The 25139-nt window shown below is 40.7% G+C and overlaps 1 protein-coding gene across 3 annotated transcripts in view; it reads right to left on the bottom strand.

The window, feature by feature from the left end:
- trak1a (trafficking protein, kinesin binding 1a) overlaps positions 1–25139 on the bottom strand; it is a 36239-nt gene that overhangs the window by 9777 nt on the left and 1323 nt on the right. The window contains exons 1-12 of one of the 3 annotated variants that reach the window (XM_080039743.1): positions 20774–20963; positions 17381–17578; positions 4152–4228; positions 2884–3000; positions 2574–2674; positions 2332–2440; positions 1943–2021; positions 1665–1795; positions 1430–1504; positions 951–1088; positions 767–843; positions 427–666 (exon numbers count right to left, since the gene is read on the bottom strand). In XM_080039743.1, the coding sequence (XP_079895869.1) occupies positions 427–666; positions 767–843; positions 951–1088; positions 1430–1504; positions 1665–1795; positions 1943–2021; positions 2332–2440; positions 2574–2674; positions 2884–3000; positions 4152–4228; positions 17381–17578; positions 20774–20777 (1346 nt within the window). In that variant the 5' untranslated portion in view covers positions 20778–20963. Of the gene's footprint in view, positions 1–426; positions 667–766; positions 844–950; positions 1089–1429; positions 1505–1664; positions 1796–1942; positions 2022–2331; positions 2441–2573; positions 2675–2883; positions 3001–4151; positions 4229–7783; positions 7869–17380; positions 17579–20773; positions 20964–25139 lie in introns of those variants that run through there. The other 2 variants (XM_080039744.1, XM_080039745.1) reach the window with 2 other exon arrangements.

Genomic DNA, 25139 nt, shown 5'->3' with positions numbered 1-25139 from the left:
TCATGAAACGTGGTCTAAAATAGTTAAAGTCAATATATGATATCAAAGCTGGGTATCCCAATAAGTTTTTACAAATATAAAACTACGTTTAAAAAATAAAATACCATATGTTTTACTGTCTAGACAGTCCGTTTGACAGGACTGTGTGAGTGTGGCCATATCAAATGGATTCCATGGCAACCGTCATTGTTTGTATTGTGGATGTGAGTTTACAAGGGCTTTTAAGCAGAATGTGGGTCTAGAAACACAGTTACAAACAGCAAGGTTTAACCATTAGACAAAGATTAAATCTAAGAAATTGACAGATAGACTGTTTTTCCCCTTTGTTATAGGAACAAATTAAGCATAAAAGAAACTACCTGAAATCAGAGCCAATCTAAAGTACAAAACTCTAAAATGTGAGTAGCAGAGTGAATGTGTCCATACCCATCGTCTGGAGCCTCCAGTATACTGCCAGTCCTGTTATCCAGGATGATCCCGCTGCCTGTCTCACTCCCATACAGGGAGTTAGAGCAGGGCGTGCCCACCCTGCTGGAGCGGCCGGAGGTCAGGCTGGAGGTCTGGTTAGAGCCGGGGATGTTGAGGGGGGAGGGAGCGGCTGACGAACGCTGCTGGCGCATCAGGTTGAGGTTTTTCACTGTCTGGAACACTCGCTTTGGCTGCAGTCTGGAGAAACAGGAGAAAGAACATTTCACTATGAAACTAGACCAAATCAATAACAAACCCTCATCTAAGAGGTCAGCCAGGCTCTTAATATACGATGTACCTTTGCTCTTCTACGTCTGGATCAGCCATCTGAAGTTCCTTCCTCATGGTGCCCTCTATTTCTGCTGCCAGGGAGTCCTGCAGAACAAGAAAAACAATAAAAGGCAAATGATTTTGTAGCTACTTGGAACACATATATATTGGAGTGATGGTTCCGGACATGATAATATATAATGAGAGCTCACCACTGGGAACAGACCCAGAGAGTGGAAACGCCTGGACGTGCTGACTGGTAGATTCTTATTCCTCAGGTTCTTGAGCTCCTCCTGAGCCTCATGCAGCATCTCCATGCACTGTGCATACTTGTCTTGTAGCTCTCGCAACTGGAGGAAAGAATGATCGAGACGAGAGAGAGACAAGATGGGAAGAAATTGAGGATAAAATAGAAATTATATCTTGATTGACCAGCTGTCTTGAGCCACACACATGTGCTGAACTGTTCTACAAAAGTGTTTTTTATGTAGTGTATAGTGTTTGGTCACATGTAGTGTGCCTCAAATCTTTAAAAAAATGCCCTCCAAAGCAGTATACAAATCATACTTTGAAACAGGATTTGGTCCAAGGCCGACTCCTCTAGCTATGTGTCATTAATATTTGTTAGAGGAAGCTAGCACTGCAGAACAAGCAGTGATGATCACGGTCAGCTGGTTGTGGATTGCCTAACCTCAGCAGTCAGTTGTCTCTGGGCGTCTTTGGCTGCACCCAGGTGCTGAGTCAGCTCCTCGTTCTCCACAGCATACTACAGCAAAAAGATGGAAGAAATAGAAATGTAGACAAAGCACAGATATGAGAAACACTGTCTGCTGCATTGCACTGCACTGCACACAAGCATTAACAAGACAAATCTAACTAATGTACTGCCTTGGTCAGTATGAGAGATGTCAGGTGGGTTTTCATACCATCTTGGCCTTCTTCTGGAGGTCTACTATCTGGGAGAGGAGGTGAGTGATCTCCTCCTGCTGTCTGCAGCAGTCTTCACTCTTCCTGGCCAGATCTTCGGCCAGAGAGGAGACATGCAGGTTGGCATTACCTACAGGGTATCAACAGGTGTTCAGCAAAAGAGAATCTGCCAAACACCATACAGTCTCCATACAGACTCGCTGCCATTAAAAAGTGAGAGAGGAGTTGACAGATATAACACAGAATGAAATATGACTCCAGTCAGTCAAATACTCACGTAGCTCTTTGACACAGTCATTGACAAGTTGCTGCTCTTTCTCCTCATAGCAGATAGTTTCTGTCTCCAAATGACTGGCCTGAAACAAGCACAGACAATACTTATCAATACTTCACACTGCAGACATTATTTATCATCCCATTCCCACACAATAACTTCATAAAGATAAAAGGAGGGTTATTCTCAGACTGTAACACTTTCACATGAAAACAAACAGTACTGCTGCTCCGCTCTTAATTTCAACTTTGAAATTGCTCACGAACACACGGTTTTACCAAAACATTTTTTATATACATTTGTACTTTGATAGGTAAGGCATGCAATATATACAATGCATTTGAACAAAGCAGAACACAATTGACAATTTCTACGTTAGCAGGACTGTTTACCTCAGATCGCAATGATTTGTTTTCGTCTTCCAGATCTTTGAGCTTCTTCTGCAAGGAGTCCAAGGGGAAAAAGCTTGGGACTGAAACACTGGTATCACTTGGACGCAAACTGTTAACCACACACACACACACACACACACACACACACACACACACACACACACAAAGGTTGCAGTATATATTATGTGTGCATTTGATCAAGAAGAAGAGAAGAGTAGAGGGCTTAATGAAAGGAGACTCACGGTGTGGAGGTGGTAGACTCCCCCTCACTTTCCTCAGCAGCGCTGGTATAGAACTGCAACAGCTCATCTTTCATGGACAAGTCATGACGCAACTGAGAAACCTATATTTGGAAAACAGAGATGTGACCGGTAAAGAGAAGATGGTTAGAAGAAGTGAGGATTTCAAACCCACAGAGGCCAATATAATATAATATGATAATGATAATCCAGTCACCAGTATGGTCCTATAATAAATGACATTCCTACTTATATTTGTAAAAAAAAAGGCTTTCTCCAAACAGGGTCACATTTGATCAGCATGGCTGTGTACCTCCTCTCGTATGTGCTCTACTTGCTCCTCCAGCAGTTCGTTCCGCTCACTGAGGGCTTTGTTTTTCTTCAGCAGTGACTGTCCGATGCGAGCTGCTAACTCCAGGTCACGCTCTTTCTGCACAGAGACAAAGTTTTGTTAAGGGTTTAAGAAGCAAAACAGTAACAGACATTATAATAATTAATTCAACACCTTGGGGAAAATACTCTCAGTTGCTTTCTTGCTGTGAGTGCTATGAGAAGACTGATGTTATGTTGTATATAAAAAGGCACATATGAGACAGCGGTACTGTTGTTTGGTAAGAGAGTGGTACTTTTTATCCCACTCTCTCCAAGAAAGTGGATAAGTGTGGTTCCAAAAAAATTCTAACCCTATTCCTTCAAAATGACTGGGAAAAATGTCTGTGAAGGTCATGCAACAGAGGGGGAGTTTAAAATGTTAGAGTTGACCTCAAATCTCCTGAAGGGTGGAATGAAGAAATAAACAGCAGACTGAAACACACAACATCATATCCAAACACTAAACAAGAATCATGAGGTATCATGGTGTCCTTAAAGGGACACTTGATACCTCAACCTCGTATTGCCCACGTCTGCACACAACTCAAACCCATTGGAGCAGCAGAGAACTCCCATCACTGAACTACAATTAAACACGTATAATGAGTGTGTGCCAGACACTCCCTTTTACAGTTAGTCCGACTGCAATCAATCCCAATATACAAAAGCGACTGACAAGTCAGAACTTGTTGACAACAGGAGGAAGTTCACCCTATTGTTACAAAAGCATGTTTGAATTGTCAAGACAAATGCAATGTCAACCAAAGGAAGATAACTTTTTACAGTTATGGCGGTCAGTGTAAAGATCATTTGCATGCTAACAGCTGTCGGGTCTGTTTGTTGATGGTATGACATCTTAATACCATGTTTAGCCAGCAGATGATTGCCTGGATTGCTATTTAATTTCATGGTTCATTTACAAATGACATCATGCTTTTTCCAATGTTTTTTTATGTATGCATGGAAATCCGGTTAAGCTATTCACATTCTGTTCGCTGATGAGGATCACTTCGATTTGAATATCAGCAGCCGGTAACTTCTTTTATGATGTGGCTCTATCAAACCACCCTTTATCCTGACCCTCATACATCAACCTTTGTTCAGGTTATCACGCCACTTATAAAAAGTTGATCAAAGGGCCTCACCGTCTTTCTGCATATGCTAAGGTCATTTTGGTTTACCTACTTGAACTGTGCCATATGATCTTACCTCTTCCAGTAGTCGAGTGACAGCATCAATGTCACTGTAGGTCTTCGTCATCTGGCCAACTCTGTCAGCACACAGCACTGCACAGACACACAAAGAGAGAGAGAGAGGCTCTTTAGTCTCACACATTCCCAGAAGATGACTGACCATTCACCTGAGGTAAAACGGTTGCACAACAGCAACTTCAGCCCTCCTTTACAGTATCTAACAGTGTGTGATCGAACTCCCCCTGTTGAAACACACTCCACTTTCTGCACACCAACATGTCGTTTTTTTGACTGAAGGTGAGTGAGAATATGTTGCATGACCTTTGTTAAATGCAAGCCAATAGTAATGCATGTTGGTAAAGCAATACAGGGGAAATATCTGTATAATCATTTTCTAAATATACAATAAATAAACAAAATAAAGAGATTTTGGAATATTTGATCTAAGATTGCAGAAGATTATCAGTGTTTCTAACACACAATGCTGCAATATGTTTGCTTCAGTGTCGGGTTTAAAGTTTGAAAAATAAACAGTGCTTCCTTGTTCCTCCTAGTATGCCCTTTCTTGTTTTCAGTTAATAAATGACATCATATTCCTAAGTAGTGCACAACAACCTAGTGTACCACGCCAGTTTTTGGTAAAACTGCTTTTAGCCACAGTGCCCCTGACTCCTGGAACAGCCTACAACATCAAATTAAAATAAATACACTCGTAACTGTTAACCAATTTAAAGTTATTATTTTGAATCAGCCCCACTCCACTTGTAACTGTTTTAATTAGGCTATTGTTCTGCTTTATTCAATTGATCTGAATGTTTTAATTGTTGTTGTCTCTTTGTAAGCTTGTTGTGTATTCTAATTGTATATTGTGTATATGTAATTTGTCTCGACGTCATTGTAAAAGAGGGTAACCCTCAATTGATCTTCGAGAATAAATAAAGGAAAATTAATCAACATGCAGCCCACACTAGTCATCAACCTGCCCACTTATTGATTCAGTGGATCAGAAAAGATAAGTTACTGAATGCAGACATGGTGGACAAAATGTGGGGCCACACCCCAGGCCCGCTATTCCAGCTACATGAGCAGTGGTTCATTATCAACTCCCTCCATCCTTAAATAGAGCTCCGACTATATATTAATCAGTTTAGATATTTCACCTCAGAGGTCAACATTCAAACAAGGGACTCCTTAACATAATACATCACATGCAACTGTATTGGTTACATTTCCACATTCAAGTAGACACTGTCAATTGGGGAGAGAAGCTGTGTGGTGTTATTATGCTCGAGGTGTAATACCCAACATCTCATAATGTTCCAGGAAGCACAGCGCAGTAATATGATTGCATATGACACCATTCATATCACACAGTATGCCAGTCAGTCACACACACAATAGAGGCTCAGAGGCCTCCCAGAATGCAAAACAGAGTTGGCCCATGCAAACATCATATTTTCATATCCACATACGTCACAGGCGGTGTATGAATGCTGGAAACAGACATACAGTGAGGCCTCAGCTGGCTTTGCTTTAGTTAAGGATATCACCCCATCAGTATCATCCATTATTGAATAAGTTGTCTTTTTCTATCCAGACATGGCTGAATGGGCATGCATCACTGAGCAGCTCCGATCCTCACATGCTGGTCATTCTTACCAAAGATTTTCAAAGGTGGTTTACAGTTTGAAGAGTTTCCCTCTTTTATTCCATCACAATAACAGCAATAACGACTTAGGGTTTCGAAAACGTATGGTATGAAAAGTTAGGCTGCTAGCATGGCTTAAAACAAATAGAACACCAGCCATAGTGCAGAATGTTTTTCATGAAAGGCAACATTTAGATGATGTTTAAAATATGTCTGATAAGGCTGTGATTCAGACACAGACGCAACCATGGAACAAAAACAAACCATACATAACCTTCTCTCCTGGATGAGTTGTTACCTAGGGAACAAATGGGCATGGTGGCAACGCTCACACGCAACAAATGCATCATTTGTACCTGTTTGCTATCTGGCCAGGAATGAGATTGTATGCTTGATAGCACAAGGTGGAGCCTGTTTACCAGTCATACCTTCTGTGTGTGTGTGTGTGTGTGTGTGTGTGTGTGTGTGTGTGTGTGTGTGTGTGCGTGTGTGTGTGTGTGTGTGTGTGTGTGTGTGTGTGTGTGTGTCAGTGTGTGTGTGTGTGTGTGTGTGTGTGTGTGTGTGTTTTCTATTGAAATACATGTTGATTGTTTTTTATGGTCACACTCCACCCAAGTTGAATCATTAAGGGAGTGTAACTGAAAATAACTAATGAAAGTGTATATGCCAATAGAGAGCCTTGATAATGATAAGGGACTTTCTGCTTCAAGTCTGCTTGCTGCTGTGTAAAGATGGCACGTAGGCTAAGAAGGAAGCAGAGTTGCTCAAACACATTAGACGACCACATACCTATGATCCTCGGTAAACTGCTACTGATCACCTCTGCCAAATATTAAGATGTACTGCTCTTTCAGCGGAACAGGAATCCAGGCTAATGTAGCAGTCTCTAACTGAATGACTTTATTAAGTATTAACGTTATTAAAGTGGAACTTTGAGCGGTGAAGGAAAAGGGTAAGACCCAGACTAGTGAAGGTAACCTGGCTTGCGTAAAAAGGAAGTGAAACTTAATATTAGAAGCAGGTAACGTAAGACAGAAGCACCTGCCTGCTTTCTCTCCCTGTGCTGCTCTATTGTGCCAAGAAGATGGGAGAAAGCAATTGGAATGTTCAAAACATATATGGGTTCAACCCTCTGATGTTACAAGTAAAAATCAGTAAGAACCTATTAGTCGACTCCTGGTCTTCTGTCTGACCATAGGTCTGGAGCTGTGCCTCCATCAGCCTCTTGTTGCTACTCGGCAACACACAACACACAGGTTCAATGCCAACCAACCAACACCAACAACACAGACAGAGAGGAGCCCTTGACCTGTATGTAGCCTATGTGGAAATGTTAAAATATAATGTATGTGTTATTCACAAGTACCATTTCCTTATTGCCCCTGCCCTGGCTGACATTGATCATAATTGCCACTATAAAAACTTGTTTATGCCATGGGGACATTTGTACCACTTGCACTGAGCCAAATATGTCAAACTCACTCACAAAGTGAAAGTTTGTTGTTTAAGTTTTTCCCATCTATTTACTCAGATTTTCTACTAAAACCTGACTTTAGCAGTTTACGTTCAGTTTTATTTCAGGATGGATACTTAATCCTGAAAACAAATCCCAAGGTGCTTGAACTAAAAGCTGAAAATACACAGTAAGAATCTTTCTGCATTTTAAAACAAATATTCAAAGTTCATTAGTTGTGCTGGCACTGATGTGAGAGCTAGGGATAAAAAGCCAAGCCTTTATTTGAACATGTCAAATTAGCAGTCAGATGCACCCAGCTGTGCTGAGAGCAGCAGATACAACACTAACATGAGGGGCTGCACTTGCTGGATCAATCCTCTGCCCACAGGTGACCAGACACACCTTGAGAAATGTTACACAAACACATGTATCCAATAACCGCCTCCAGAGTTCACATAGCCCCAGAACAAAAACACATTAAGACTCAAGAAAAAGAGGCTACAGAGGGCCCAGTACACTGCTAGTGAACGAGACCAAAGACTACCTTCACACATAATCTGTTGCTCTTCGTCCATCTCTTCCTCCTCGTCTTCTTCCATACTTCCATGACTGGGAGAACAAACATACTCCTCTTCTTCTTCTTCCTCCAGCTCCGTACTACCATGACATACATAATCCTCATTCTCCTCCTCTGTCTGGCTGGAGTAGCCCAGCTCGTCCTCAGTGCCAGCAGCTATGAGCAGGGCCATCCTCCACTCTGGCATTAAGGCTAACCACTAAACCACCAAGCCTTCAGATGCAACACCATGGCTCCTACCTGTGCTGACTTCATGTGTGGGTGTGTGTGTGTAAACTATGAATCAATATGCAATCCTAGTGTGTCTAGATGTGAAAGTGCAAGTTCAAGTGTTTGTTTCAAAGTGTATGCAGCATGTCTCTCTAAACTCTCCATTGTAACTTGACTGGCAAAGTCTGTGTGTGCAGATCTGTAAAGTATACCAAATAGTGTCCGGCGGTGTGTGAGTGTCATTTAGTGTGTGTGTATCATTTGTCATCTGTGGTAGCAACCTTGAGACAACCAGACAACCTGACCCCGCCCTTCTCCTCTGTGACTGGTTAATGAATGGCCTACTCCACTTTACCACAGGCAATAGGGGGGTTGGACACACTCACATATAGAAGTGGCTTTCCATCAACTTTTGGGTCATAAAAGTAGGTTAAAATACATTGAGCACAACCAATGAGAGCATTTAAATAACTATCTCTAGCATTAGTTTCTTTCCCTGGGATCCCAAACGTGTAAAACCCTCTTTCCATGTAAAGGCTTGAAATGGTTCAGGCTGGCACAGAACTCGGAGAGACACTTGTTAGGTATCATTAAAATCAAATGAAAGAATAGTCCGTTTACAACCCTCCACCCCCTCAAGCAAAAGTAACTTGGTACAGTCCTGTTTATCTTCTGGTGACAATAGGGCAGAGCAAACAATAATAGACCTGCACCTGTTTTTAGGGTGGGGCCAGTCACAGTCAAACCTTTACAGGTGAATGCTATTTACACATATTTAAAGCCCATGTCTGTACTATCATCAAGTGACATTCATGGGATGGTGCTTCATTTGGGTTGAACTAGCGGCAGACAATCCAATGATAATCCATATTCAGTGTAGTGTGAAGTCACGATAATGGACAAAGATCTCTAGAAAGGACTGTTTAAAAAATGTTCTCTATCGTATCCCGATAACGAAGCATGTAATATGAAGCCGAAGCAAAATTACTTATGCTTTTCTTTTCAATGAGACAAAATGTTTTTCTTACAATTTGAATCATTTAATCTGTCTAATTGCATTACTTGTTATTCAATTATAACAAGTATGTAAACATGAACACTGAAGGCTGAAGAGGAACAATTTCCAGATCAGGTGCAGCGCTTGTGGTTACAACAAGCCTATTTTAAACTACAGTCGTATAAAGTGACTCACTGTGCACCCTGTGCTCCATATAAACTGCAGAGACAAGGTGAGAGCTATGACAACGCTGATTTCCCCCGTTGTATTCAATCCTTAAGTGGACAAGTACAAGAACATGGATTTTAGATAGCAAACAGACGCAAACCGTCTGGACAAATAAAGAGTGTATCTGAATATAATGAGCGGATCTAGTATGACCCTTAAGACCCGATCCTTCATGAATCAGTATAGGTCACAACAAAGCCACTCAAATTTCCTGCTCAGTAGTCACTGCTCAAGTTTAGTAATTACAGTAATTGGAGTAGAAAACTGATGCCAGCTCAGTACGGTCCTGTACGCTTGAGTAACTCCACTCAATGGTCCTTTGGACTGCAGGAAACAAAGGAGTCCCTGCACAAACACCTCTCAGTGTATCATCCCCTCTCGAATTGCTTTTCTGGTCACATTCACTCTCTACACTCCACTTGTTTTTTTCAGTTTTCCCTTTCATACACACTCACCCTGCCTCCACTAGGGAATGGTTTGTTTGGTCTCTGTAAACATTCTTTGTTCAAAACATTTGAGGAAAATTGGGTAAAATCGTACAATGTATTTACACCATTGGGATGTTTTTTTTTATTAAATAAAGAATTACTTATGGTCTCTTAATGCACTTTTTATGCTGATGGACCTGAGTACACATTTTGTTCATGATTTTGTTGACAATAAATGAACTTTGTGTTCTTGTGTTCTTCAAGCCTTTTAGATTTCTGACTCCTTACCAACAGAGCAGTAGCAGCCAGATAACTAGCATCTGTCCGTGTTGGCTGGATCATAGCCATTTTGTAAAATACAGTGGGTTAAGTTTACAAAACTTACAAAATTAAATAATTAATTCAGTCATAAGTTTACACTTTTAAACCTCAGTTTCTATAGGGTAGATAATTCAAATGTGTGCTATTAGCTGTATATTAGACAACATTAGCATACAGTGGTTTCTCATACCACATTATAACATTAATGCCGACACAAATCCATATTTTGTCTCCCAGCATCATTTTTGTTTCCTATAACCACCCTTCCACCAAGGAAAATCCCCACCAGAAGGATAGTTTGCCCTCCTTTTTCATAGCCAGGCCTTTGTCCTGTTTGCCCTCAATCCATTCGGCCATTTGTTTTGAAGGCTTCTAAAAGCGCCAAAGAATAATTGGCAGGCTGCTATCGACAAGGCTGGCTCAGAGCAGCATGCAAACCATTGGGCTAAATATAAGCCAACCTACTTCCACATCCCTCCCTTGCATGCCTCAGAATAACACCAAACCAGCTGCTTTGCTATTTCCGCCTCCATACTCCACGGGAGGATTTATCAAAGAAACTTGCACGCTCATTTGAGTATTTGATCATTTCAGCATCAAGCACAGTAGTACAATCTGTTTGTCAGTGTCTGGCAGGAAAGGACTGTTTCCAAAAAGTCAAATGTTCAAAGACAGGATATCAAACCTGGGCTGCCACGGCTAAATAATACTACAGAGGTTTAAGCTGCACAGCTCACATAGGGGAGGTGCTGAGCACTCAAGTTGTTATGTAACAATTTATTTTTTCAGAGCATCCCTGACACACATGCACAATACAGTGCTAAGAACAGCTCATAGATCATGTCCCTCTCTCTTCATGTATTAGCTTTACATCAAAGCTACGGTTTGATTGTACCAAAATATTTTACCATGAAATCCACAAAAAAGACACAGACAATGGTAGAAAGATGTATAGTGAAAGGAGAGAGGGAGTGCCAACAGGCGGGTGGTAAATATACTTATAACCTGCTGTTGGTCACACATGGCACATGACCAGGCACCATCAGTCCTCCATATGTCTTGGCTGTGTGTGCGTGCTGTAGTATCATTAGCCACACAGGTTATATACTCTAGCTAATGCAATAATATACATCAACCTTTTGTGAGAAACTGGGGCACATTACATAAATGCATATCACTGCACCACATGCTACAATTAATGGGCAATTTTATAGAGTTTCAGCCATCTATTGTTCATCATACTGATGTGTTCCTTATTGCTTACTGCTTTTTTCATTTAAATTTGAATTGTATCTGTTTCAGAGAGTCCAGGATCCCAATATAGCATTTACACATTAATACTGCTTACAAACATGTAAATGTCCTTGTCACTTAGACAGTCTGTGTCTTCATTACATCATTACATAACAAACAGTTTTTGCCACCTGTGACTTCTATGTGTCTCTCCAGGTCAGCTGCTATCTCCCCCTTCATCAGATAACCGGGCAGCTGACATCAGCTCAAACTCTTTCACTGATTCACAACCAACAAAGAGGAGCCACCAACATGGTCCAGTCCCACTTCCCACACTCACATACTGTATACTCATAAAAGCAACTCCATGAACCTATTTGAGTAGCCACAGGGACTCACATTGACACAGAACACCTGTTACAACACCTACTGTATCCAGCAGCCACTGCCTGCTGTAGCTACAGCTTTACTGCTGCTGGGTTTGACCTTAATGTAACATCTGTCATGAAAGTCGGTCCACAAGGTCACATTCTGTGTGTTGTCTCAGATGGAAAGCAATCAGTTGAAGCTGCCCCTACAATGGGCTTAGTTGAAGAACACTAACTGCATTTTATATTACTTTTGCTAAAGTACAGCATACCCCACGTTTTCTATCATGTTTGTCCAGTTTGATATTGACCAATCCAGCATTTACAGTATTTCCTGACACAACCTCTGGACTTTAACCTCAGCCGTGTCAGCAGAAGACGTGCTACAAAAGCGGGCCACGTTCAAACACCTATGGTATTATCACAGCACTGTAAACAAACTCCAAAATTCACACCTCAAGTAGTACTTTGTACTATTGCTTAATTTGTTTCAGTTTCACATGAGTTGAGATCTGGAAGTGTAGTTCACCTGATCAACAGAAAGCACTTTAGTATATACTGTATGTACTATCAACCTCTTACAATCCCTACACAGCCAGTTAAATGGGTTGGTAGTTTGAGTCAACTCTTCTTACCATCAGTACACTCTTCATAGTACCAGTCCAGTTCATAGTAGTCTGACTTGACAAACCTCTGGCCTCGTCTCTTCATCCTCACTGCTCTGACAGACCGATGTATTTTTTGCAATGTCCCAGCATGCTTAGCTTAGAGACCACCAGCTTTCACTCAGGTCGCGTCTTACTATTTACTGATAGTGTCTGTTACTCAGTCAGTCAGTGTCCAGTTTGGCTATCCCAGCATGCTTAGCAGTTACCAGCTGACACTCGGTCATTGTTGGTGGGCTGCCCATTCTAATCATATGTCCTCTCTGCCCCACAATCATTAGCAGCAAACTGGCAGCATATTACGCTCCATGTTTGTTGTGGTGCTGTTGCGGTTTCTGCATGTCGTCCCACAGTACCGTTAGTTGCGTCATCAGTTGTCAGCAGGAAAAAAAAAACCCACTGTCACTTAATTGTCCTTTTGTCCCATCGGTAATTCTCCACCGTTTCAGCAAATGTGTCAGTTGGAATCTCCCATGTCGGTCAATCTGTGCCGCCTCTCTGTTCTTGAGTCTTCTTTCATTGCTGTCCATCAGTTGCCAGAATGTTTCCTCTCATCATGTCTCAATCCATTTATAGCATCCTGCCAGTGTATCTAACTGTGCTCCCTCCTGTCTGTCCTCTGGCCCAGTCTCTCCGAGGTCATTTTATAATCCTCTCTTGTGTAACATTAACTTGCTCAGTGAACGCAGTAGCTCTACACATGGACCGCCGCATCTCTCAACAATGACTCAATAAACACAGAGATACAGAGTGTGTGTGAGTGAGAGAGAGAGAGAGAGAGCGAGAAGCAGCAGTCACGAGTTTTGCACCAGAGATGATGATAATGGTGACACGGTAGGGTGGGCGGGGCTAGAGGAGGCTCACCGCCAATCAGAGGGGAGCAGCATCACTAGCTTGCTCCTGCCCTCCATTTGTATGTTAGCGTGTAACCCCCCCCCCCCCCCCCTCTCCTCTACTGTGTCCTTCTGTGTGGTTGCTATAGAAACAGGCTCAGAATCCAAGGCCCCAGGCCGAAGCAGCATAGCATGCTAAAGCAGTTGCAAACAGTGCAACGTTGGCAGGGGTGACGTGGCTAACACAATGCAATAGGTGTTTAAGAACTGAGGAGAGATGAAAATATGCACAGTGCAAGGGAGGCAGGGTGATGATGTGTCATCAGGGTAAAAGCTAAAGAGAAATAGTAAATGTAATATGTGTTTTGCTTCAATGACAATAATTGCAAACTTAAATGTCAACCAGCCTAAAAGTGCTAACAAAGACAACCATTATTCATATTGTTGGAAGATTAATTACAACACAATCCTACAATACAAAGCCAGGACCATGAGCTATCAGGCTAATAGCTGACTCACAAATTGATTCTAACTGAGGGCAGATTGGCTTTAATAATATAAATTTGCCTTGTTAAGAGTCCCGATAGTAAGCTGAAGGTGAACTAGCCAAAGTGGTAATATAACTGCTTCAAATTTTGCTTCTGTAATGCAGTGAGGTTGCATCAGCCATATGCCGATCACTGACAGAGCCAGTTACTGGTGTCATTCGCTTCAAATGCATGATACAAATACATATTATAAGTACTGGATAGAGCTGCAACAATTAATTGACGAATCGATTATTAAAATAATCGACAACTATTTTGATAATCGATTAATCGTTTCAAGTAATTTTTTAATAAACAATGTCCAAATTCTCTGATTTCAGCTTCTCAAATGTGAATATTTTCTGGTTTCTTTAATCCTATTATGACAGTAAACCGAAATATCTTCGTGTTTTGGACATAAAAATACATTTGAGGAAGTCAACATGTGCTTTGGAAAATTGATCAACATTTTTCCCCATTTTCTGACATTTTACGGGCCAAAACAATAATCGATTAATAATCGATTAATTGAGAAAATAATCTACAGATTAATCGATTATCAAAATAATCGTTAGTTGCAGCCCTAGTACTGGATGACACTGACATATGCAGTATATCCATGAATGAATATACATATAGTTAAAAGTCTTTAGTTTTCTACACCAAAAAAGAAACAATACTATCCATAAAAATACAGAAGTCAAATTAACTTCCAACTGGTACAAAATGGAAATTCAACATGAGTAGTGTATATGAAACAAATATGTCTTTATTGCTATTGCACCATGTATCAATGAGACAGCACGTCTTCTCTGTTTAGAGGGACATGTGGGTGTGATGTCATCACAACATGAAGTCTCTCCCTATTGGTCTGTTACCTCCACGTTATCATCTCCTCAAACATGCACACACACTATCACCTGCTGGCTCCTGAATGCAGCTATTTTAAAAAGGTTAGCATGTAGTGTTAATTCAGGTATCTTCTGTCCTTAATACGGCTCCAGTGAAACAAAGCTTTGTGACCAGGATGAAACCCATATGACCCACCCCTGCTCATTCATGGAGCCTATGGTGTTGAATCCCGGGCCATCTGTTTGAGGCAATAATGAGTAGCAACAAGCCCATAGTCGTGCTGAGGATAACTGGGAAAACACTATGTGGAGAATACAACAGATAATTAAGCAGTTTCATACTGTTTCTCATGTACCCTGACCTTGTCATTGCCTCTTAGCCTGTGTGACTATGATGAATGCCAAGGCAAAGGTGACCGTGTCAGCATGGGGCATCGAGGTAAAGTTACAGATCTTAGTTTCTTTTTTCCCTTTTTACAATAGAACACTAAGATCTATTATTAGAAAAAAAAATGTACGCTGAGTCACTGTTGAAGTAGACATGAATTTCACCTGAATTATTGATGGTGAAAAGTAAAAACACTTAACGTTTCCTCGGTTTTGCCATGTGCCGTGAGTGCACATGTTTTACGTGAGTTGGTGTGTGTGTATGTCTGACTCCAAGTGTGTGCAAGTGGGTGTGTGTTGTTTACAGCTGGGGTAGATGTCAACCACTCAGTGCAGCTCTGCTTTGATAAGACAAGAGCAGACACGTGCATACATATACAACAGAGGGCTGAGGGGAAGAGAAAGCAAAATGTCACCCACAGAGGGGCACATCCAGTGTGTTTGTTGTGTCAACCATGGCCAGTCTCACTTTCTCTGATTCCTAACTAACCGCTCAAGGACAGTAGAAATCTTAAATCTGTGCCCTCATAAATCCTAAATCCTCTTTGCCACTCTCCTATAACAGTTTCCTGAAGGTTAGGTCTTCTGTCCCTAGTGTTTGCCCTACGTTTGGTGTTAGAGGAGTATTAACATGGCAATTTAAGGAATGTATTGAGCAACACCTGTATGTATAGGGGATGATAATATTTGAGAAAGGGGCAGTACTATTAAGCCAGACGAGTCGTCTATGTTTGTCTGAAAACATGGTCTGGACAATGGGGATTTGTTAAAACAGAACCATGTTTGTATGATATATACAGTCATATGAAAAAGTTTGGGAACCCCTCTCAGCCGGCATTATAATTGACTCTGCTTTCACAAAAAAGATATAAAAGTGGTATGTCTTTAATTTACCAGGAATAGCTAAGTACTGGGATGTTTTCCAAACAAAGATTTTTTGAAAAGCAGTATTTGGTTGTATGAAATAAAATAAAATGTGAAAAACTGGCTGTGCAAAAATATAGGAACCCTTGTGGTTTTGTTGATTTTAATGCCTGTAACAGCATGTAAAACTGATGACTTTAAACACAAAGTTGGTTGGATTATGTTGTCAAGCCTTGAACCTCATAGAAATGTCTGTATAATCATGAGAAAATGTATTTTAGGTGCCTAAATGCAAGTTACACTTCTCTTTGACTCTCTGCTGAAGTGAGACAGAATGCGATCATCAAAACAGCTCCCAAAAGATCTGAAAAACAAAGATTGTTCATTGTCATGGTTTAGGGGAAGGCTACAAGAAGCTTTCCCAAAGGTTTCAATTGTCAATTTCGACTGTAGGGAACGTTGTCAGGAAATGGAAGGACACAGGCATAGTGGCAGTTAAACCCAGGCATGGCAGACCAAGAAAAAAACAGGAGCGGCATAGGTGGAGGATTGTGAGAATGGTTGCACACAACCCACAGATCACCTCCAAAGACCTACAAGAACATCTGGCTGCAGATTGTGTATCTGTACATCGTTCAACAATTCAGCGCAATTTGCACCAAAACATCTGCTTTTTATAAAGACCAAATAACTTAATTTTTGTCTCATCAGTCCAAAGCATTTTCTTCCAATATGAAGCTGGCTTGTCTAAATGAGCTTTTGCATACTCCATGTAACTGTATCTGTGGCGTGGGCGCAGAAAGGGCTTCCTTCTCATCACCCGGCCATAGAGATGTTTTGGTGCAAATTGCACTGAATTGTAGAACCATGTACAGATACACAATATGCAGCCAGATGTTCTTGCAGGTCTTTGGAGGTGACCTTTGGGTTGTGTGCAACCATTCTCACAATCCGCCGCATATGCCGCTCTTGTACTTTTCTTGGTCTGCTAGACCTGGATTTAACTGCAACTGTGCCTGTGTCCTTCCATTCCCTGACAACGTTCCTTACAGTAGAAATTGACAATTGAAACCTTTGGGAAAGCTTCTTGTAGCCTTCCCCTAAACCATGACAATGAATAATCTTTGTTTTTAAGATCTTTTGGGAGCTGTTTTGATGATCGCATTCTGTCTCACTTCTGCAGAGAGTCAAAGAGAAGTGGAACTTGCATTTAGGCACCTAAAATACCTTTTATCATGATTAAACAGACCTTTATATGAGGTTCAAGGCTTAACAACATAATCCAACCAATTTTGTGTTTAAAGTCCTCAGTTTTACATGCTGTTACATGCATTAAAATCAGCAAGACCACAAGGGTTCCCATATTTTTGCACAGCCAGTTTTTCACATTTTATTTAATATCATAAAACTAAATACTGCTTTTCAAAAAATCTTTGTTTGGAAAACATCCCAGTACTTAGCTGTTCCTGGTAAATTAAAGACATACCACTTTTATCTTTTTTTTGTGAAAGCATAGTCAATTATAATGCCGGCTGAGAGGGGTTCCCAAACTTTTTCATATGACTGTATTGTGTGCTTCAACAATCAAGATCATCATTATAACAGAATACAATGTAACCTCAAGCATCAAACTCAACAGTGTGTGAACTCACAGAAGTACTTGAGGGTCTCCTCTATCTGTTCAGTAGTCAGTTCAAGGGCGGCGGAGTCGGGGGCCACCAGTGGAGTGTGCAGCCAATCATCTTGGTCGTAGCCGAAGATGGTGTCGGCCCTCAGCTTGTAGACTGGCAGCTGTTCCTCCAATATGCTGATAATCTCAAGCTCCGGCAAATCAGTACTGTTACACACATCTGCAAAGAGAGAGAGAGAGGCAGACACTTTGACGTATTTGTTCTTTTCTATTTGGATTAAATTGACTTTAATAAAAAGTCAATGTAATCCAACTTGTAATTTATATTAGCAATGTTGTTAAATGTATTCTATTAGAAAGGGTGCCAAAATGTCTAGGAAGATTAGGACCACCTATTCCAACAAGACATTTAATCAGTCCATGATAATTGAAAGTAAAGGATGCCCTCTAGTGGTAGATGGAGAAACTAACCAGCCACTACTTGCATTTACTGTAGCACTCAGAAATTGAGACCAGCAAAAAATAAATCAGGCTCATTTGCTTCCATGTAATGCAAATAATGTTTGAACAGTTTAAATTAAAGGGCAGTCTCAAAAATAACTATAAAAACATGCTGCCGTATAAAGGAAAGACGTATAAACCAAACTTAATACAGGTTATTATTATTATAAACCAAAGAAGGATGGACATTCAGTAAAAATAGTATTTTAAACATCCCCAGACAAGTACAACTGCAGAGAAAATTAAGTGTTTACGGTCATCAAACAAACAGTTTATGCTGTTTTTTTAGACCACTACCCCATCCATCCATCCATCCCCATAGTTTATGCTGTTTCTATTCATTCCCTTAACTTATCCCTTTTTTAAAACAAAAAGTCAGTTTAGCCATAGCGGCTGAACCGGTCTATAAGCCATCAGTAACAAAGTCAACAGCAGCCTTCTAGAAACCACCAAGAGCCACATTTGTGTGCTGCTGTGGAAAACTGACTCATCTTACCTAAGCTTTCAGCTATGTGCCTCCCTGCTTACACATTACTTTAGTGTGCTTATAAAAGGGCCATTCATCAAGAACGTTTTAGAAGCCACAATCTATCTGTTCACACACACAGAATGCAAGATTAAGTCATTTTGTGCTACAGAAATGTGGAATTGAAAAGCTTTTGGATATAAAACATCAGCAATAGCATATGAGGAGGATTAGCAGCATACAGTAAAAAATAAAGTCCTTTGTTTCTGTGCCTCCCTCTATTTCTGTCTCCGTCGCTCTGTCTGTCGACATCCGTCTAACAATGCTGTCTCTCACAGTTTGCTAATCCAGACTGAATGACTGACTGTGCCGAAAAACGGCAACACACACACGTGCACACAGCAGCTGGGGAGGCATTCAGCAAGAACAGCCAATGAGGTTTCAACACAGGAGTAAGTACTGAGTTGCTATTCCAACCAATGCCATTAGACACTTTTAGTTTTTACTAATTTGACTCATTAGAATACTGTGATCATTCTCAGGACATTTGTATTATTGTCTTCCTTACACTTGGCTTGAATTTTCCTTTTCCATCATCAGTCTTCGTTCTAATCTAGATGAACCGCAACAGACCATCAGCACCAAAAAATGTATTTTAGTATTTTTCCTTGTTTTTATAAAAACACAATACCCCTGAGATAATCATACAAAGCTCTACTTCAATGAAGTTTCCCTGTGAAGCCAGGAGCTGTATAAAGTGTAATGTCGGCTTTCTGGAATTTCCAACTCATCTTTACATTGTCTGACCACAACACCAAATAGATCGAATTCAAAATAACCTTAGCATAAACCTCATGCAGATGGGGATGTTGCTGGTGAGATTCAGGTTACTTCTCCTCCTGTACTGATATGAAATATGATCAATGGATTTTGGCTCCTAGAACTAGTACCAGTAGGACATGGATGAGGATAATAATAGCACAAACTCTTTGGTGCTGTGTGTGCTGACAAAAGGTCAATGGAGACGGCAGAAAGTGTGTGTGTGAAACAAACATGATAGTTTTTCACTTTATCTTTTTAGAGAGGTCCTTCTATAAATGACTGTATTAACTGCATTGTCCTTTATCTACCTGCAACTCTCACAGTTGTCGACTAACTGTCTCTAAATAAGTTGTAAAAAAAAAAAGGGGAGAATCAGGACAGTCCAAAGTACAATGTAAACAGCCTGTGATTGGTGTTGTCGACTTGTGCTGCATTACACTCAATCTTTTACAGACCACGAGTAATGAGCAAAAATACGCAAGGACTACTTTTACATCTAGCAGGGGGAGTAGTTATTTTCTATCTTTATACTGGAAGATGGCCATGGGAGCATATTGTAGAAACCGATCAAAGTTTGAATCATATGACCAACAGAAGTTCCAGTCCAACATTCAAATGTAAATATAGACGGCTGGCACAGGGAACACAACCTGCAGGGTCCTCACACCAACATTAGCAGCAGCAGCAGCTAGTGGCCTCCAGAGCAAGAAAGTTCAAGTTCAAATGTAAGAATAGGCCACTCTTACTCTGTCAGTCTGTACAGAGGACACAGAGTGAGAAAGCCAGCAGCAGATCAGGTCATCTTGTAGGCAATAAATATACAGTGATACTGATGATAATGGACAAGCAAACAAATCCAAAAGCTCACATAAATTGGTCAAACTAATGCAAAGTAATAAACAATAAGGACAATTCGGAGCGAGCTGTGTTAAAAAAGAACGTGCCTAATGCTTTATTACCTGTTGACCTACACCGGAACCAACACTGCGCGTACAGTATAACTAAGTGTAGGATCACTGCACGTATTTTGGACTCCACAGAGAAGGATATACAAGCACATGGGCTGGCTTCATACCCAGCACACCTGGTGTGGGTGTCAGTCAGACTGTGGAATCATGTGATGAGATGCAAAACAGAATAGGACAAATGCAACGACTCATATGGCCAACATGGCTGCCTCCTCTACACTCCGGTACAGTAGTGGTACTTGTGGCTAAGAGACAGTTTAAAGAGCCAAGTTGACTTTTCTATGCTACATTCATTGTTATCAATAATCTTTAAAAAATAAACTAATTTAACTGAGAAAACTTACAAGGTACGTTTTAAGTTTTTTTTTTACCTTTAAAAAGATTCACCAGACATACTATTTAAAATAGAAAAGAGTTAACTTGTACAGGAAAAATCACTGAAGCTCCCTGAAGTGCACATGTCCAAAGAGGGAGCAAACAGCTGACGGATTCACAGATAGACATCGATAGACAGGATGAGACGCAGAAACACACATAAACAAACAAAGGGATGAGACGGCGGGAGAGACTTGATCCAGATGTTAGCCAGACTCGTCATAACTTGACTAAAGAGCAACTTAAGCTAGCAAAAAGACACACAATACAAAGTGTTACTCACTCATGGTGCCTGAAGCCCGACAGCCACCAACTCCCCTGCCCTCCAATCACATTTTCCACTGGACCCGGAGGCGGCAAGGTCGCGAGAAAACACACGGTGAGAGAGAAAGAGAGCAAGAAATATAGTGTTGGGAGGGCGAGAGACAGAAAGAACAAGAGAGAGAGAGAGTGCTAAAACTTTTAGAGGACAGCATAGGGTGGAAGACATACAGAAAGAAAGAGGAAGGGAGGGAGGAGTGAAGGGGAGAAGAGACCCCAGCCAAACTGGTTCGTCATGCCTGACATGCCAATGACGGTATCCACATGGACCGCCCCACGCTCGCTTGCCCCCTCCCTCACTGAGACAGCCAACAAACCCAGCTGTGCTAACCACACACACACTCCCACTGTCTCTCTCTTCCTGTCCTGCTTCAGTAAAAACAGCAGGCCTAAAGCTGTTCCTACTGTTTACCAAAAGACTGTCTCTTTTTACTTAACTTGTGCATTGGAGAGACACTGTTGCAAATAAAGATATTATGTGATTCACAAGAGTTTAAGCCAGAGTACAACATTCTTAACCACAGATTAGCAGGTCATCAAACAGCAGTAATAACGTCCTGTACAGCAGCAGAGCAAAGCTGCAGCAGAAGAACTGCCAAAAACACACTCATGGCAGAGTGTTCATCATGTAATCCGACAGATCCCAGAATGTTTGGCACTGAACGACACCTGATATGAACACATTTCTTCCCTAGCTTGTGTATAAAAGGCTCTAAGAAGAAATCTTTGTTTTATAATAACCATATACAAATGTCATCTGAGTGGTCTGGGTGTTTCATAAGAAGTTAGGTATAAAAATAGGACAAAGTACGAATCGATTATCCAAAGGTTTTACATTTTAGTAACACTCTGAAGGAAACCTTTATGCACCACCACTGGTGATTTGATTTCTGGTAAAAACCAATCCAGATAAACTATCTGGAAAATAACTCCACAAAGTAGCAACTCTTTCCAGATTTGTATCCCTCTTGCCCCTGCTGAGGCAAGTATTTGTTCCAATGTGCCCATTTCTTCTAGAAACACTTGATGTAGCTGTTTTCAGTGAAAATAATTGCCTGACATAGGGAAAATAGAAACCACTGACATTTAGAAGCAGTTTTCCCCATTGCGCCATACACTCACATACTTCAATACTGTTCCCATGGAGTTGCAGTACAACTCTGTCCAGAATTAGACTGACCCACAGTTGAAAGCTGCCGCAGGTCACGTAGTGTTAACAGATGAAATACAGTCTACATAATCTATGTGTAGGAGGCTGAGCCAAGGTGTTCAAATGACACTAACACTGTACATCTCTCAGTCCAGTATGTGTATTTTGTCACTGAAGTGTCACCTTGTTTAAAAAGTCATATTGTTTCATATGTAGGGGAGAACGGGGTAATATGTCACACGGGTAGGTTGTCACAATCGTTATATCTCGGAACCAGAAGGTGCTGTCTGTTAAATGTTGGTATGTAAATATCCACAACTGGGATCAGAGGTCACCTACATAGTCTTCCTTGGAGATAGACAGCTGGATTTGAGGTGAGAGGACTGTTAGTGTTTTGCATGTCAAATTGAAAATATTTAGCTCCTCAGTATTTTTCTTCTAGGCTTTTACACAATGGGTTTATAACAAAACACTTGTTACCCTAAAAAAGTGTGAAGGGTAAGCTATAGTTTTGATGGTTGTTGGCCTTGATGCTAGCAAGAAATTCCAGTTGGGGTTGGCCGTCACATTTTTGGGGGGGTTGGTTGTCACATGTTATCCAAAGGGTGCAGCCAGGAAAGGAACCCAATAACAAAAGAAAATGTCAAGGTGTATCCTCACTGACAACCCAGAGAAGGAGAGAATATAGCAGGAAAGGCAGCTAGCATGCAAAAGAGAAAAAGGGCAACAAAATCAAAACGACCCAGTGCATCCCAAACTAGACCAGTGGCCAAGGCTACTGCACCCCAGTGCACTCCACCCCAGCTGGGGAAGAAGAAACAGAAGAGAAAGAGACAGGAGGAGGGATCTTCATCAGATGAAAAGGATAGTTTGTGTTTGGTTTACATGGAAACGTTCTCCAGCACACGTTCAGGGGAGGTATAGGAGAAGTGTTGTATGTGCAACCAGTGGGCACACAATCTCTGCTTAGTTAATGAGCAGACCCTACATTTGCCATCACTGTAACTCAGATAGTGAATGTGTGTATCTTGGTTGAGTAGGCTATTATTGTTAGACCTATTTGTTTTGTTCTTTATGTTGTTACATACAGGTTGGCCTTAATATAGATTTCCTTTTTGTTTATTCCTTGCTCATTTTGTGTTAAGATGCATAAAGTTATGTAGGCCTATTTTTCAACTTGACAATGAAATTAAACTTTCAAATTTAGTTCTGCTTTCTTGCCTTCTTTTTAAGATTTTTCCCATTATGATAACATTGTGACAAACAACACCATAGTGTGTGACAGCTGACCCCTTGATGGGGTTGGTTGTCACAATGTGTTAGAGTGTCTTTGATGGTAAATTTCTTCTTTATTACAATAAGTTAGAAAAAGTGAGGGGTTCACATTTCAAGCCAACACCTTAAGCTTCAATTTAATGTAGGAATGATTATTGAAAGATGTTTAGGTGATGAGCAATTCTCACTAGAGTAAAAAGTGTGCCTACTTACCCCGGTCTCCCGTACGTTTCAACCACAAACCCAACACACCACACTTTTTTAAAAATAACTCAACCTCGGGCATGGGATAATAACAGAGAATGAGGGATCTCTAATTATTTCCTAACATTGGTATTCTGTTGCACAGTATTGAGAGCAGCACTTACGATCTATTGGCACATACGACCAACTATTACAATACAAACTGTGACATTACATGACAGTTACTACTGGTTTGGTACCAACAGCTAGCACTAAGAAGTACAGTGTATATGTGACTTAAATACTTTATGGTAGTAAATCAATATTCAGGCTGAACATGGCGGGAATAGACAGTTTAATTGGGGAAACTATAATATAATCCTACTAGTATATCCAATGACTTAAAGTAAAAGTAACAGAATCTATTTTTGTGACAAGATACACAAGAGGACATGAAATGTGCTACATGTTTAATGTTGATTTTTTTTAAAGTTATTGTGGAAATGTATTTTGTGTAGTGTACGACAGAAGCTGAGGCAAAAAACTGTCCAGTAAGGAGGCATGGACGTGACAGGACATGCTGCCATATCAGGCATGTAAACAGCACAACAACAGCCTTATCATGAGCCTGAAAAAATTAAGTTACATATGTTGTTGTTAATTCTTCTTTCTATCTCTCTCTCTCTCTCTCTCTAGGCTGTGTGTTTGTGTTTATTTTATGCAGGCAGTGAACAAGTACCAGGCTCCAAACATAACCGTAATTAGATCAGTTTGAAGGTAGACTCAGCAATTTGGATTGTCCACTCCACTTACATAACTTCACTCAAGTTCTTGGTCTCCTCTCTGTCTGACCGTTTGTTCCTGATCTCTTTCTCCTCACCAGGCATCCCATAATTTCACAGTTACTCAACTCTTTACATCACTGCTGGCTGGTTACCACGGAGAATTATCCTCACTCCCAGGAACTGCCCCATGGCAGTGAGCTGCTCTATTCAGCTCTTTGTGTTTATTCATCCTTTAGACTTAGTGAAATAGTACACAAATACACACTCCCACGCAAACTCTCTCTCTCACTGTGAGGAAGTATTCAACTGAGTTAGGCAGGGAGTGACTGAGGGAAAGAAAGAGGAAAGGAAGAACTTAGAACATAACAGATTGTACATCTGATTTAGTTTGTTATAGTAATCCCTTTCCACCAGCAGATGGCAGCCTAACCCACTCAACGTCAGTGCTACAACTACTGTAGATATAATTTCAACACAGAGATCAGAAACCTGCCATACAATACTAGATAATAAAAATAATTAAAGAGGAACAATATTCACATTTTAAATAACAATCAACACTTGTGAAATTGACTCTAAATGCAGTTAAATAAATACAGAAAGAGAAACGTGTTTTGTCCTGGGGAATTATTTTCTTATAAATCAATTTAAATAGCTAAATATCAAGGTTCTACGACGCCGTCAAATAATAATTTACACTAGAATACAACACAACCACACAATGAACAAGCCCATACAATTCCAACAACATTTCTGGAACCAATGATCTAAAAAAAAAATCGATGCAGGGCTCCTGTACCTGAGTACACTGTTTTTATTACTTTAACTGTGTCCTCTTTGACCTGCTAACCCAAGCATGGACGAGCAGTAGGCATTAGGCAGTTGATAATCAATGCAGTAATCCAGTGACCATCAAAACAGCTCAGCCAAAATCT

This window comes from Ammodytes marinus (assembly GCF_949987685.1).
Source record: "Ammodytes marinus genome assembly, chromosome: 13".
Lineage (NCBI taxonomy): Eukaryota > Metazoa > Chordata > Actinopteri > Uranoscopiformes > Ammodytidae > Ammodytes > Ammodytes marinus.
This window is presented reverse-complemented; position numbering and strand designations above follow the sequence as displayed.